Genomic DNA, 16,800 nt, shown 5'->3' on the forward strand with positions numbered 1-16,800 from the left:
AATTCTATGTACAGCACAGCCACAGTTGAAACACTTGATAGTACAAATGCACAATACCCCAAGTTAAAATGACAAATTGCTGTCAAATCATAAATAGAAAATGTGAAAAAGAAGGAAAAATCAGTGTTTTGGGTGTAGAAGTCTTGCATACACATGCACATATGTTGTCAGGGCTTGAGAAAGGATGGATTGAGCCACATGTTTGGGGGGAACAGGTTCCTTGGCACAATGGCCTTGGCTTGGCCCTGTGCTGTTCCACTGACAGGATTTCGGGAGCCCGGAGCAGTGGGTGGCTTTGGAGCACAGACATCCATTAAGCCCAGGCTCAGAGAATCTCAGCGATAGCCAGAGCATATGCAGCATTCCAGGTTTTGAAGGCTAACATTGCCAGCTTCAGATCAATCTGCTAATTTATAAGCTGCCAACGTAAAGAGTGCAGGTGAGAGCAAGGTGGCAGGGGTGCCTGCATCCCTGGGGATTTGCAGGGTAATTGGAGCAGCCTGGGGATTTTACTTCAGTGCCTGTGTTGCTGGGGAGGGTGCAAACAAAATTGGGAAATGGCAAAGGAATAACAGTGACCTTTCTTAGGATAAGATGGTGGTATCTTAGTGTTAGCTTTTTCTTAAGAATGAAGCAATTTTCAGTGGAACTCAAGGTTTTTCAAGGGAAAGCGCCATTTGCAAGCCCTATGGAGATCAATTCACACCTTGCCAAGCTGAGAGCTGCCCAGACTTGTCGTTTGTCACCCGCTTTTCTCAGCGTGGCTCAATGCTGGCTGACTGTCAGGGCGCAGGGTGTGCTGTGAGCACTGACAAGTAATGCCCCAAGGCCCCACAGGCTTGCCCACCGCCTCCAGTTCACTGATAAAACAGCCCCACGAGGGATGCTTGGGGCTGGAGAGGATCACTGCATGTGTCCCAGCAGGCTGGTGTGTGCACTCATTCATCAAGTGGCTGGATGTGGGGACCTGAGGGGGGAGTGCAGGGCTGGATGGGGTCCCTGAGCAGCTGTCTTGGTGGCAGTGAAACTAATTATAGGCTTGGAGGGTTACCATGCAATTTTAGGGAAGAAATCATGTGGAAACTTCTTAACTGCCCCTTGTCAGGTTGGATGTTAGGAGCAATTTCTTCTCAGAAAGAGTGATGAGTCACTGGCACAGGCTGCCCGGGGAAGGTGGGGTCCCTGGAGGTGTTCCAGAACCGTGGAGATGTGGCAGTGACCACTGATGTGGTCAGTGGGCATGGTGGGAGTGGGTTGGGGTTGGACTTGGACTTGGACTTGGTGATCTTAGAGGTCTTTTCCAAACTGAATGATTGTATGATTCTCCACCAAATGCTATGATGTCCTTCCTTATCTTTTATAAGAAGGCAAGCTGCCAAAAACTGCTTTTTCAAAAACAATCTTTCTTAGTTAAAATAAATAAGCAAGTGCCAGATCCCAGTTACCTGTGTTGCTGACTGCTGGCTGTTTGAAGGTCTTGTGAAAAATCACTGTGGTAAGGCAGCCTTTGATGTTTCAGCTCCTGAACACCCCGTTTGATGAAAGCTTTGCAAATCTCGTCCTTAATTAGGCAGCCCATCTCTAGTTCTTCCATGGATGTTGGGAGGGCTGGGATGTATCCTTCCTGAGAGGCTATTGGAAGATGCTTTTCTAAAGAAGGAATTCTCTGTAATTAAGCTTGGAAGTGGGTGGTGATCCTTTCCTCGAGGAAGCATTTATCTCAGGTGTGAGGTCTGCACATCAGACAGGAGGTGACCAGTGTGTGATGAAGTTAAAAGGCTGCAGTAGATGAGTTGGTCCATGGGAACGCTTGTTTGTTCACTGATAGAGAAGGACCTTTGGAGAAACCAGTGTGCAAAGTTATGTAATTAAGGCTTATTCAAAAAAACGTAAGTGCAGTAGAACTGATCTTGCAAAGCCAGCATTCATAGTAGCATATTTTGGTTCAAGCGCATGAGCATGAGCTCAGTCATATTCCTTCAGCAAGTGTGCATGTAAGATGTTGTAATGGAGTTTTGCGATGGGGAGAAAACAAAGGTCCATGTGAAATAGCAGAGAAAAAAACCAGTCCAACTGAGGTGGGTCAAAGACTTGTCCAGCAAAGCTGTGCAGTGGTTTGTGCTGTGTTAGGACGGGATCCACAGGCACCAAGTTTTGGCAGGGCAGCATTAAGTACTGCTCTGAACTAGCAACGGGGCTGCACAAAGTGCCTGGGAGTGCTTCTCTCCAGAAAGAAAACGCACTCTTTCCTCTTTCTATCGTCTAGATATCATTAGTATCAACTGATGGGAAATTCTGCTCTACCACCAGGAGATCTGACTGTGTTAATTTGCTGCTTTTCCCTCATCCCTTCCCCACAGCAGCAGCAGGAGATGCTGGCAATGAAGCATCAGCAGGAGCTGCTGGAGCATCAGAGGAAGCTGGAGCAGCACCGGCAGGAGCAGGAACTGGAGAAGCAGCACCGGGAGCAGAAACTTCAACAGCTGAAAAACAAAGAGAAAGGAAAGGAGAGTAAGTAGCAAAAGCTCACTTGGTTCAGTGATGACAGCTAGGGCAGATGAATGGAAGCCGTAAAACAGCTTCATAAAGCTGAAGAAGCCTCCCTGACATGATAGCCTTTCTACAGAGCTTCTCTGCACAGGAGCTTGTGTAAACGCTTAGGAAGTATTGAGGGTAAAAGAAGAATTTATTTCTATGCTTTATCTTCATTTTTGTCTTTCTAAATGCCATTTTAGCATTTTTCAAAAGGAAGCGTATCGTCTCTTTATTTGATTTAACATTTTCTGAAGTATTTCTGGCAGCATTCCTAATGGAGGCAGAATATTAAAACCATAAAATACACCAGATGCACACTGCTTTTCTTTACTTTTCTTAATTCCACCCTTTTAAGTTGTAGGCGAGTTCTCAGTTTTTAGCTTTAAAGTGTTTTCATTCAGAAGCACTTCTTTCATGAGGTACAGGCTGTGGTTGGCTTCCCCACGTGTTATTATGCACTTCACAAGATTCAGTAATGTGATTATGGCCTCACAAATCCCCTTATCAAAGATATTTTGGTTACTTGTTCTGTTTTCTTTTAGAAGTAAATGGGGGGAAAAATACTTTGCAGAGTTGCACTGTCAACTCATTAGGTCTCCATTCCACATGAAATAAGGAAGCCAGTGATGGAAGCAGCAGAGAGGGCTAAGGGCTACCAGCAGATGAGACACTGTCTGGGGGTTAGGAATGAGACAAAGCTCCAAGAACAACTTTTCTAGCAGGAAGGAGCTGGAGTGAAGAAGTCTGCAATTATTTTCTGCAGGTTGAATTCATCGTGCAGGAACAGACTTTGTTTAACCTGCATTCAAGAGAGGGAACTAGCAGACCTGCCCCAATATCTCAGCAAAGCAGTGCATAGGAAGTCCAGCGTCTGTGTGTTTGTATTGGGTTTTGTTTGGGTTTTCTGTGTTTAAGCTTTAGGAGAGAAACCAGAGGATCAGAATTTCCTTAAAAGAAGCAGTTGAGCTGTGCTGTTTTCCCAAATAAAGGCAGTCAGTTTGAACTGGGTGAGATCTATAAGTAATTCCACTTCATCCTGCTATTCTCATCAACTGCTTATATTGCATCAATGTTTCAATGGATCCCTCTGCAAAATTGACATCTGGCTATTCTCATTAAGGTAGTTTGCAATAAACAAAGGCTTCTGAGTGCCTGAGCACCTGAGTCTGAAGCATCTGAAGCACCTTTTGGTTGAAACATAGGTGTCGAGAAAAGAGCAGAACTTGAGGATTCTAAGTTGAAAATCCTGTTCCCATGGCTACAGTTTTATTTTTAAAATACTTTTATTTAAGAAGTACTACAGTGTATGATCATTATAACAGCTTACCTCTTAAGAATACTTATCTTTCTTACATCAGAAAATTTTACTAAGTGTAATAGTTAAAGTTGTCCAAATCTGAAATATGAAGAGTATCTAATAGTTGAAGAATATAGTTTATTCTCTATCCTTCCCCCATCACTGTAAGCCAAAAGACATTTTTTTGTACCTTTCTTTTAGAAGGCAAATCACAAATAGGCTTAGATTAACATAGTACAAGTGCTGTGCCTTATGAACTGAAATCTGTTATCATAAAGCATATGATCAAAGCATGACTTCTAAGAAAAGGAGAGTTTGTATGAGACTAAAGGTGCTTTTTGGGTAGGATAGGGAGTGATAGTCAGTTGTCCTGTCTTTCCACTGCTGTGACTGAACCTAGAACCAGCCGTGTGCATCAGTGTTTCCAGACAGACCAAATCCATCTTCCTGTCTCCCTCCTCCCGGGCACGGACCATTCCACGCCTTTCTGCTCAGGCCGCCTCTGGCTGGGGCTTTCTCCTACAAGCTGGCCGGCTGTGATCAGCTTACACTATCATTAAGGGCTTTCTCTTGTTAGTTTCCATTTGTTCTGCTCCTCTCTTCTTGCACTGTGCAACTCCCTCCTTCCTGGGGGAGCTCACTCCTGCTTCTGACCTTCTTTATTCTCTTACCACTACCGATGCTTTATCCTACATACAGTTATAGTTTGATTCTGGGACAGCATGTAACCTGTGTTGTTTTATTTTGTATTACCCTACGGTGGTCTGTCACTTCTGCTTGGGCTGAGTGTCTGGCTTCCTGCCTGTGGATTTATTCCGTGCATACGGACTTTTGGCATCTGACTTCTGCACTTACCGTCTTTGCCTATTCCCTGCATGGTGACATACCATCATCTATGTGCCAGCTGGTGCTTTTCTGCCTTTCGCTTCATCTTGAATGTCTCCGTTGGGGAGCTGAACAATGATCTGCTCAACATGACATCGTTGTCCACAGCTCCAGCGTTGCCCAGGGAAGAGAAGATCTCCACGCTTTTATCCTGTTAGCATATGTGGAGCCCTTCAGCTTCTAGTTAAGGAGGAAGATGTGCCAAGGAAGCTTTTGGAAACCTCACAATCCAAAAATGTTCAGCTTCAAATCCTCTAAATAATGTCAGATTTATCTAAAACCGATAGAACACAGTCACGTTTGAGTATTTTTAAGATGCTAATAGATCAAAGATGACACCTTTTGGAGAGATAAGGCCTTTGTGCGTAAATTTGTCTCCTATTCTGGTCTAGCCATGTGGCTCATGAACTCATAGGAATTTCTCTCCAGCTCCTCAGTTGAACTTCCTGCTGGGGTGTGTGCCAAACCTACGTTTTGTAGAACTAGTGAGAAACGCAGGCCTCCAAAAAAGTGAATTTTTGAGCTTTTCAACTCTGCTTCAGTGGTTGAGCAATATTACATTTTCAGGCAGTGCCTTATAGAATTATTGCAGTTTCCTTCTCCTGGAGATATTAAAAAAAAAGTTGTTTCCCCAATCTGTCAAATGGCACTGTGCTGTTGCGTAGGATCCAGGAGACAAAAGATCACCCTGTTGTATCTTAGGAATGCCAGCAGAGCAGACGATTTTCCTGGCCTTTACATTTACTTGTAGCCCCGTTATTTTCCTTTTGGAATTCTTGGTTTATGCTGCAGTATAGATGAACCATAATTTTCCACATGTTCTGCTTGCCAAACTTTCTATGCATTACTCTATCAGGAATTCTGCCTGTGAATCTGTTCTGTCAACTGAATGATAATTTTAATCCATCACTGCAGTAAAACAGACTGGTCTCTATTGTGGAGGAAATAATGATTAGAAATTATACAGTTGACATTTTAACTCTATGCTATGAAATTAGTGACTTTTTTTCTTTAAATGTTAGATTTTCTATTTGAAGAAATAGATTGCACACTTGTAAATGAATTGGAATATTATGTATGTCTTATTGTACACAGATACTTCTGAACAAAGAAGTCCTTATTTACGAGCTTTTTCAAGACAGCATCTACATATGAGACATTCGTCTTGTTCCCCTTCTGCTTGCAGATGTGACATTTAAAAACTTGAGTGTACACAAGACCCTTTTTCTTAAATACCTTTGATTAAAAGAAAGCTGAAATACCTAGTACAGCGCTTTATTCTAAGTTAACTTTTATGCAAGTGTAAAAATCCTCTTCACAGGTCTTTTGTAGTAAAATGATAAATCTCTGACTAGATCTCCATTTTCAAACATCCGTTGTGATTATATGCAAAGCTAAAGGGGGAAAAAAGAGAGCTCCTTACTGGAGGCACTTTGTTCTTCTCTTTCAAACAGAAGCTCCTCTATTGGACTGAAAAATCAAGCATTTAATTCTGAATCCTTTTAGAAATTTTAATTCTTAAAGTATGTACTTTTTTATTTGCTACAGCTTTTGCCCAATGTCAATTGATTAAATATCTTTTTTTTTTGTTTTTCTTTTTGACTTTTCAGGCGCAGTGGCAAGTACAGAAGTAAAGATGAAATTACAAGAATTTGTCTTAAATAAGAAGAAGGCTTTGGCACACCGGAATCTCAACCACTGCATATCCAATGACCCTCGCTTCTGGTATGGGTAAGTGGTGCTGGGCCAGTGCCACTTTTTTTCACAGTTGCTGCAGCTGGGGAATAGACCTGATGTATTTACTGATCAACCATAGCACTGATAAAACTAGAGTTTGAATCTGCTGGATGACATGAGCAAAAAGCATTTTTTTAGAGGGTTTAAAAGTGAATATTTTTCCTGTCTTCAGTCGTATCACTGTATTCTTGTAAGCAGCGGTCTTTACTGTCATCTTGAATTCATGATTATTAAAGCTAACAGGTTCCACCACCAGGTTCTGCCTTTATAAGTTCTTTAGTTTTTCACCAGAATTTGATCCATATAAGAATTATAAAGCATGAACTTTCAAGAAATTAGGTTTTATGTTTAGTGAATTGCAACTCACTAGGATAGTTGAGCTAGCATCGCTTTTATTGCCTACTTCTCATCTTAATCTCTCAAAGCTGGAAGTTTTGTTTCCCTGAAAACTGCTGAAAACATTTCCATGTTCCAGTTCCAGAAATCCACATCTTTATAAAGAAAATTTGAAAATTTGAGGTAATATGTAAAATATCTAAATAATAGATAACATAGGCTATATGAGGTAATATAATAAAATATCTAAATTAAATATTAAAATAAAAAGTAATATTTGGGATGTTGCTTTATTGGCCATAAAATTGATGAATTTTTGAATGAGAAAATCAAGAAAATTTTGATGTGAAAATTATTTTCGAGTATCTGACATCATTTTAAGTCTTCAGCAATAAGCATGTATATGGGGTTGATGAGGTCATTGTCAGATGATGCTTCCAAATGCAAGAAACTAAGCTGAAATTAAATTTGAAAGATATCCCAGCTATGAGCCAGAACAGAAATGCTGAAGTGTAGTTGGCAGAAAAATTCTAACATTATTCTGCCAGGGGAAGATTGAACAATTTTAATACATCTGTGAAAATCTCATCTGAGAGTTGAAAATTGTATGGCTGAGACACTGGTTAAAGTAGTGGAGAGCTGGTAGGGTGTGCAGAGGTAATGTTTAAGGCCTGCTAAGTTGGTGCCAAAATAGTAGAAGAAATAGGAAAAAGTGAATTTAAATCAAGGCAACATAAATATATGTTTTTTAAAATAACTGCTTTTCCACTACTCTTCATTGAGACCCACCAAGAAATTTGGGGATTTCAAAAGCATTTGAAGGTTCTCTGAGGCATTGTGTTCGTTTTTTAATTATTATTTGGTTAAAATGTCTAACTTTTAATGCAAGGATTATATTAGAATTAAGGATAGTAAGTGAATGCCTTCTTCCAAAATCTTTGCTCCTTTGGCCTTGTAGAAACCTCACCTAGAATTGTCACCATAGATGATTTTAATCTGTTAGAAAAGGGAAAAATAAATATTTTACAGTTTTGAATTAACTGCTTTTTCATCAAGACCCCAGCACTCAGAGCTGAATCCAAGTCTGTGACGTGGTGTATGCTACAGGGCGAGCTTTGGTGCAGGACCTTACTGAGCCTGACTGTGCTTCAGGTTTCAGTCTTCTTTCCTCACTTTGAGCAAATGCTGAGACCCTTCGGAATACAGATACGTTCTTTAAGGTTTATTATTTTTAGGATTTTTTATTATTAATGTGGTGTGTTTTCATCTGAACATCCCTTTCTTGTGATGCCTGAGGGATGCAACAGGTAGAGCACGATGGTCTAGCCCCTTTCTTACAAGCTTTCCATTCCCTCATCTCCCCTCCATCTGCTTAGGAACCGGGTTTGGTTTCCAACACAAGACATGGGGAGGGAAGAAGGAGCCTCAGAGGCCTCAAAAATCTTTCCAAGGGTATGCTTTGGTGATGAGTTGCAGGTAGATGGAAGCTCATTTTGCCCAGCCTTTGAGGAGGGCAGCAAGGCTATAGAACTGCAGAGGAGGGTTCTAAGTGCAGCCCTTCAGTTGTTAAGACATGAGCTGAAGATTTTTTGTTTCCTTTCTATTTAAATTAAAAAAAAAATTACACAAAAAGAGAAAGAAAACCTTTAAATTAATTATGTGTTACTATTTATTTGTATATCATCTCATAGGTTACCAATTCAGTTACAGAGATATTTACACACATACTTGTAACGTGATTTAGTTGGGTGGTGGTTGGATTTGGCACACACAAACAAGGCTTGCAGAAGATAGATTTGATGCTCCTACTGTGAGCAGGCAAACCAATTAAATGGTAACAGATGCTGAAATAGACTCTTAAATGACACGCCTGCTTTTAAGCACTTCCTTTGGTATTATTAAGGTTTGCAGTTTCCTTTAAAAAATTTAGAAGCATTACTTGTAAGCAGCAGTTCTCTTAAGGGTCTTGAACACCACAGCAGTTCTGCGTTGGTGGCTTTGGCATGAAATGTGTTCCCTTTGCATGTGAAATAGCTGTTATTGTCCACTAAGATGTGCAGGTGATTTACCTTCAGTATCTTGTATGGGCTTGAACTTCACTCAGCACTGTCTGTTGCCAGTGCAGGGCCACAGAGTGTTTATAATCAGTGAATATTTTCTAATTAATCACCAGTATTAAAGGACAATGTTGCAGGCAGATGTGCAGGTCAAACCTTGATATGGAAAGCTGAAGAGGTCTTGCTGAATATACTCATGGTCCAAAGGATCTACTAAAGGAGAGAATTATGTAATCTTAGAATTATAGAATCATTAAGGTTGAAAAAGACCTCAGATCACCAAGTCCAACCCCAACCCACCCCACCATGCCCACTGATCATGTCCCTCAGTGCCACATCCCCATGGTTCTAGAACACCCCAGGGACAGTGACCCCACCACCTCCCTGGGCAGCCTGTGCCAGTGCATCACCACTCTTTCTGAGAAGAAATTATTGCTAATAACAAACCTGAACCTCCCCTGGCGCAGCACGAGACCATCACCTCTCACCCCGTCACTGTTACCTGGGAGAAGAGGCCGACACCCACCTCACCACAACCTCCTTTCAGGCAGTTATAGAGAGCGATAAGGTCTGCCCTGAACCTCCTCTTCTCCACACTGAACAATCCCAGCTTCTTCAGCTGATCCCTGTTATTTCTCAGAGGCATTCACTGAGATCCTGCTCAGTATTTGACTCCATGGTATTCAAGCCATTTTGTATACTCTCTAATACATGCAGCTCCAGTCTAAATGTAATTGTTTAGAATTGTATGGTGGACTATAATTTTCAGATTATGTTAACGATAGGCAACAGAAGAAGAGGTTCTTTTGAATTGCGTTGTCAGACTGTCCCTCCTGTGGATTCTGAATCTGCTGGGCAGCCCTGCTTGCAGGAGGTCCTGCTCTTGAAGACACTCAACATAAATAAGAGTGACTTTCTGGGAGCAAAGATGGAGCACCTCAGGCTTAGTGAGCAGGGCTATTTTTTCCCTGGGAAGTTTACAGAAATGCTCTTGGGAAGTCGCCACTTGACACAGTAACCATCATGAAAGGGAGTTTATCTGAGTATTTGCATGCTAAGGAGATAGAGAGAAATAATTACACATTAAACTATGCCAGTGTACATAGATGTTGTCGTTCTCTGTGCACAAAACATTCCAGCAGAGATACATACATTTGAATATATATTCAGGTTACATTGCATGAATAAGTTTGAAGTGTCACACATGCTTTGCTGTGTGCATGGGCTTTTGAGAGACCTCACAGCCCAAAGAACAGAGAGTGTGTTATGCGAAGGTATGTACTTCCAGGAATGCCTGCAAACTCAATTTAGTATACAATTTCACCTCTTTCAGGACCTCTGAAATTCCTGAACAGGCATGCAGACCAGTGCATTTTGTTCAAAGCAGTGTAGGGTGTTGGATCCTAGTCCTCAAGCAATGCAATGTATTCATGTTTGCAGAGTGAAATATCTGTCATTCTGCAGTTCCAAAGCACATCTAAACAGGCCCTTTGAGTTCCTGCACATTCCCTAACAAAGTGATGAAAATAGCTTCAATGTACATGATTGTTCAGCTGAAGTCATGATTTAAAAAAAAAAAAAAAAAAATCTATTGCTTGTATAGGCAACAGCAAAGATGCGATTGTGTGCCATAGTGGGTTTGAGGGGCTCTTGGCTTGTGGAGCCTGGGCTTCCTGTTTGTGAAACATCTCTCTGTGCAGCCTTCCTATGGTATGAGCAGATCTGGGCAGAGAAAGCAATGTCTGTTTTCAGGAGGGATTCAAATATTTTTCAGCTTGGGTCTGTTTTTATTTCAGGTGATGATTAAACTGTGCTGCATATGGACCTTCATTGCTGCAAATGTGGCAAAGGACATGTGTAGATGTGTGTGAACGCTAATGTGAAATGCAGCAGTGTGAGAAAACAATTATTTACCCTGTGTGTAGAGAAGTTTGGGATATAAAGGGGGGAGGATTTGGAAAATGCAGTGAAACATTCTGCCTGGGGAGAACTGCTGGTATGAGAATTTCAGTATAGACACTTGAACAAACTTTTCAGAAGTTTTTGTAACAATCACTTAGAAAACGTGTTGTATTTTTCTGCTGTTTTTTTGAAGGGTATAACTAGAGTCTCTATGCCACATCTCACCAAACAACCTCCTTCTGACTTGAGCTTTCAAAATGTACTGCTCAAGGAATCCAATGGACTGGAGAGTAATTTTCAAATTGGGAATGTCTCAATTTTGTTCCTTAAAGAACCTTTTAGAGCAGAATATTTTAGTCAAGATCTCTGTGAATGCCTGCTTGTTAAGCAGTGTAAAATTTCAGCTCTTTGCTTCTTTCAGCTAAGTGCTTGTCCCGTATTGTTTAATCATTTGAAGAAGTAAAACGGGGTTTATGTTCTGTTTACTTGAATTAAAATCTGAGATTGCTTGACAGCTGTATGGCTGTCACTTGTATTGCTCAATCAATGATTCAGTTGATGTAGCTGCTCTACTAACATGGAAATGTGGAGGTTTCTGGAAGTCTTTACCAGTTGGGGTTCATGGCAAAGCTGGACACAAGGCATTAAGTAGGGAAGATGCAGCCAACACACATAGGTAGGAGGTTTAGAAAACTCACTCATTATTTAATATCCTTAGCAAACAGCATATGCTTTCCTTCCAGCAGCCTGCTCAAACAAAGCTATAAATCATCAGCTTCCAGAAGGTAACCTGGGAAAGTGCTGAGTGCTTTGGCCCAATATGTGCTAAGTGCTGGGGTCAGGGCTCAGTGCAGGAGCAGGGCTGCTGTTGACCAGCCTAAACACATGGCCCTTCATGTGCTCATCCTTTGGTTTGGTTTCATCCTTAGGCTTTCTCTCAGAGTTTTATGCAACGAAGGGAAATTTTCATTCATGCTGTAGTTAAGGGAAATAACAAGACCTGTGCTTAGATTTACAGATAGAACTTATTGAAACCTAGCTCAGGTTTGTGCTTAAAACTGCAGTTAAATACCTACATAAATTGAGCCTTGCTTAGTGGGGTAATTTCTATACTGAAAATTAATGTTTAGTCAACTCCCTGTATATTGGACTTCAGATGACCTTTTAATCTCTTTCTTGTACCTAGAATGAGAAAGCTAGTACCAAGAGATTTTCCTTTTCATTGCTCACAGTGGAGCAGAGAAGATGAAACTGCACTCACCCGCTTTGTGTTGCTCTTGTGTAAAGTTTCTCCCTTCTCTTTCTCTCCCCATCCATGCAGGAAGACACAGCACAGCTCCCTGGACCAGAGCTCCCCACCCCAAAGTGGTGTATCCAGCACCTACAATCATCCTGTCCTGGGGATGTACGATTCCAAAGATGACTTCCCACTCAGAAAAACAGGTAACGCTCATGTTGATTTTCTGTGTTACCTACAATCTTTGCTGTGACACTTGGTCCTCACATTTCCAAAAAAAAAAAAAGAAAAAAAAAATGTTGCCAAAAAGCTGTATTTCATGGAGCAATTTATTTAAGAAGTGCTCACACCACCCCACTCTCCTGTCCCCCTTCCAGCTGTCACTGAGCAAGCATTGTTAGAGGGAGGCTTTGGTTGTGCAGGCTTGCAAAGCTACATGCAGAAGACAGCTTGATTGTGTGTCAAAGCTTGAGATGTTTTCACAAAGTCAAAACTAATACAAAGATCTGTATGTCTGAAGTCAAAGTATGTTTTGCTGAGTGAGAAAAGTACCAAGAAAAGTTCATTTCTTCTGGGATTTGCATTTTATATACAAGTTCATACTTTAAATAAATAAAAATGTTTCTGCCAGTCAAAGCGTAGGGACTTCCTGCAAGGGTTTTGGTTCACACCTAGACAGTTATTTCTCAGTTCAGTTTCTCTCTGCATGGTGGCTAAGCAAGTCAGTTATTTCTCAGCTGTATATTATGTAAACCAGTTTGTTTCGTTTGGCTGTGGTCCTCAGCTCCATATCACATGCCTTGGCCATCACTGCCTCAGCTTCTAACCTTGCAGGCTTGTGATCCTCAGCAGCCAGCTCCCTTCTGGGAAGAGCCGACCTGCAACAAGCTCACCTCAATCTGGGGAGCTCTGCTGCTTGCGTGGATGATGCAGACAGTGGTGCACGTTGAAAATGGCTTCAGAATAGGAAAAACTTTTTCCTGATTGAGCTTTGCATGTTCCTCAGGTGCTTCTAACTGTTTCTCAAGTATGCTTTGTGGACCTTTAAACATACAAGGATGAGCACTGGTAGTCAAAACCTTGTGATCCTTGTGGTCAGGAACGTTGACGGTATGTTAACCAGATCTTTCAATGGGTTTACTATAGCCTTTGGTCAAATTGGCTGTCCTAAATCAGTTCCTAAGAGCTGGCTGCATCTCCATTTCCTTCTAGGAGGGACGTAGGTATTCTCACAATGTTTCTTTTCCTACTAGCTAAAAGTCAAGCGGGTGTTATGTGTCTTCATCACGATTCTCATTATCTCTGTAAACTGATGTGAAGGTGGATTATTTTACTTGGTTTTTTTCTTCTTTCGCCATCTGACAAGAAAAACATAACATTTCTGCACTACTGCCTTGTGCCTACTGCCTCCCAGGTCTGTGCCTTAGAAGATTTTTTATGAACTTCTGGACCATAGCACCTGTCCTACTGGGCGGATGTGTGGATGAAGTCCCGGCTGTCACGCAGTAGATGGTTTTCCCAGTCACTGGGCATGCTGGGCCAGGTGGCAGGTACCAGACACACCAGCTGCACAAGAATCAACTTAAGATGGGAAAGCCTTTCCCAAGGTGAGGGTTGTTCCTGTGCACACCCTGTGGCTTCAGGGTAAGTGCTGACAAGAAAGCAAGCTCTTTCTGCATGACTCCAAAGGCAGAGAGGAAAATAGAATTTGCTGAAGGGTAGGGCATTTATAGATAATGATAGGCCAAACACTGCATTAGGTGCAGCATGGGCTATTGCCTTGTCACTGTTGGAGATGGTGAAAGTGATGCTGTCTGGGCCTCAGGACTTGTCCTTGCATGGAGGAGGTGAGTGCTGCTGGAGGACTGCCCTCGAAGAAGATTTCCTTCAGTTCTGGAGCTGTCAGCGCACAAGGATGTGCTTTGCATACACATCTGCCTGGAAGAAGAAAGCCCAGTCCCAGGCTGCTAGCAACCACCAATGCTATTTGCTTCTTCTCTGCTGAAGGCTGTTGGTCTCCTCTGGGAATTCACAGCATGTCCTCACAAGGAAGTGTCTCTTGACGTCATACCTATTGCACAGGGCTTGTGGACAGCATGACTCCGGGGACCTTTCAGCTCTCTTTCCTTTTGAAACCAGAGCACTTGTGAGCAACCCCATGGCAGAAACGGTCTTTTGTCAAAAACCTCCCTATCACATCACTTTAGGGCCATTTCTTGCCGGTTTTAGTTTAAAGATGATCATCCTTCTCACTCCAAATGCTGTAACAGTGGATTTCTGCAGAAGGAAAGATTGTCTGAACATTATACTCCTGTTGTTTCCTATACTGAGTTCTGATTAAGCCTCTGGCTGATAAAAATGCTGTCAGACAGGGTGAATTAAAGAAGATACACGTATCTAATAGCATTATTAAAAATCATTGTCATTTTAAAATAGGAAGATAGTTAGCTGATTTTGTTTTTCCAGAACACCGATGCTTATTCTTTGTGGGCATTGGCATGAATCTTCTGTGGATTTGTATGTAGTACATGCAAGTTCCCTTGCAAGGTTCAGGGGAGACTTTTTTTGTTGTTTTATTTTCCTTTCGATGTAACAGCAGTTCAGTCTCTAACACAGTGATATCCTGCCGAAACCCCATTGCCAAGAATGTTAAGTTGCTTGGACTCCTGAACAGCCTGATGTAAACAAAAGGCAGAGAAGGCTGGAGCCCATCCTAAATAAAGTTCTTTATTACAAGTGAGCTTTTCAGATTTTGGCACCAGTTAAAACTCTGGCTTTGTAATTTAAAACTGCCATATCATGTAGTCCAATTTTATTAAATTAGATTAAATATTTGCAGTTCAAGTAACAGAGTCCATCACAACACAGCTCTGATTAGCAGGGCTGGCATCAAGCCAACGTCATTTTTAGGGACAGGGGGACTTGGGGCGCTGCAGGAAAGCACTTGGAGCAGTGATTTCTTCTGTGGTACGTTTTGGCAGCACGTTCTGCATGTTGAGAAATTGTTCAGAAAGAATAAACCTGTAATTGAGCTGGGTTTAAAAATGCTACCCTTCTTCACTCCGATTCTTTAAAGCATTGTGATGTGGAACAGCTTATACCAGCCTTCTGTGCACCCTTGGGGATCACTTGGTAGTGGAACACTCAAGCGTGAATGTTGCATAAGAGACGTCGTCAGCTGGCCACATTCTCTTCAGTAAAAGTACATGTGTGCATGAACAGTGTCCTAAGAGTGCTTGAAAACAATCAGCATATGAAACAACAAACACTTGCAGCATGCTGATAATGCATCCTGCCACCTGAAATCCCACCCTCTCTGATTTGTTTTACCAAGTTATGTCCTGGTTTATTGGCTGTTTGGGTTCTGCATGAGATTGTTGTGCTGCCAGGCTCTGCCTGGTACAGTTACCGACTGCCTGAACCTTGCACTTAGCCTGGCTGCAGGGTGCATTTCACTTAGTTCTCTCTAGCTGAAGCCTTTGTGACTTTCCCTTCTTTAACTGAACTAAGAATAGTTTGGCTGATGCCATTCATGCTTTTCTCCTTTTGCTTTAAGTAACTTAAGACAAGGATTTTTTATTTCCCCATTTGTGTACTTTCCTTAACTACATGTATGCATACTTCCTTTACTGTATGCATGATCTTGACAGCTGTTGAGGGGAAAATACAAGTGGCCTTTTCCATGCCTCAACCAACCTTATTGCCTTCCAAACGGAATGAGGCTTCATATGCGCTGGGACCCTGTAGGAAAACTTCTGGAGAATCCTTTCACAGCAGTGTTAGAGCCTGACTCTGGGCAGTCTCCCATATCCAGTTTGATAACCCCAAGAGCTGTTTGTCAACTTGAAGTGTTGTTTGTCTTTAAAGCTGCCGAAGCTATTTGTAATGTAGCGTTTCAGTTTTGGGTTCTTAAGAATATGGTAGCCTTGTTTTCTCCCCACGGACGAGTTTTGTTATAGAATCATAGAATCATTCAGGTTGGAAAAGACCTCTAAGATCCCCAAGTCCTGTCGCAGCCCACCCCACCATCCCCACTGACCACGTCCCTCAGTGCCACATCTCCACGGTTCTGGAACACCTCCAAGGGATGGTGACTCCCACCACCTCCCTGGGTAGACTGTGCCAGTGCCTCACCACTATTTCTGAGAAGAAATTCTTCCTGATACCCAACCTGAACCTCACCTGGCACAACTTGAGGTCATCACCTCTCACTCTATTGCTGCTACTGGGAGAAGAGGCCGACCTGCACCACACTACAGTCCCCTTTCAGGGAGTTTTAGAGAGTGTTACGGTGCTCCCTGCATTTTAGAATTTGAACATGGTTTGCATTAAAATGTGATCCTAATCACATTTTAATCTAAGCTGAAATGACCAGCATCATAGGGATTCATGAAAGACTGAAGAGAATTGTTTAATTTGATAGCATGCTTTTTCTTTCACTTGTGGGGAGTTTTTTCTTTGCTTGTTTTTTAACATGCCATGCAGGGCTTGGCCATGTTCTATCAGACACTAGCTTTCCTTCTGGCTTCTGCAAAGGGGTGAGCATTCCTCACAGTCATTGGGACTTGACAGCTAATCAGGATTTCTAATGGAAGCCACAGCATTTCAATTAGCTGTCACTGAAATCAGTGGTTTTGCCAAATGCAGCACCTGCTAGACTCGCCTGGCCAACATGCTTTCATCTCTCTGGGATGCACGAACTGGAAACATCTCCCTGTCCGTGCTACTATATTTAAACCTGACACTGAAGTGGGAAAGAGCCCATTTCTTCAAAGGGCTTGTAAAAGATGCTCTGCGAAGCTGTAAGCATAAAT

General features: G+C 42.0%; 1 protein-coding gene across 14 annotated transcripts in view; it reads left to right on the forward strand.

Annotated features, from left to right (window-relative positions):
* HDAC4 (histone deacetylase 4) overlaps positions 1-16,800 on the forward strand; it is a 235,641-nt gene that overhangs the window by 136,810 nt on the left and 82,031 nt on the right. For 11 of the 14 annotated variants that reach the window (XM_021400686.1, XM_021400685.1, XM_021400689.1 and 8 more), the window contains 3 exons: positions 2,361-2,511; positions 6,328-6,448; positions 12,071-12,192. In XM_021400686.1, the coding sequence (XP_021256361.1) occupies positions 2,361-2,511; positions 6,328-6,448; positions 12,071-12,192 (394 nt within the window). The remainder of the gene's footprint in view (positions 1-2,360; positions 2,512-6,327; positions 6,449-12,070; positions 12,193-16,800) is intronic. The other 3 variants (XM_021400679.1, XM_021400682.1, XM_021400680.1) reach the window with 2 other exon arrangements.

Source organism: Numida meleagris, chromosome 5 (assembly GCF_002078875.1).
Source record: "Numida meleagris isolate 19003 breed g44 Domestic line chromosome 5, NumMel1.0, whole genome shotgun sequence".
In the NCBI taxonomy this organism is placed as follows: Eukaryota; Metazoa; Chordata; class Aves; order Galliformes; family Numididae; genus Numida; species Numida meleagris.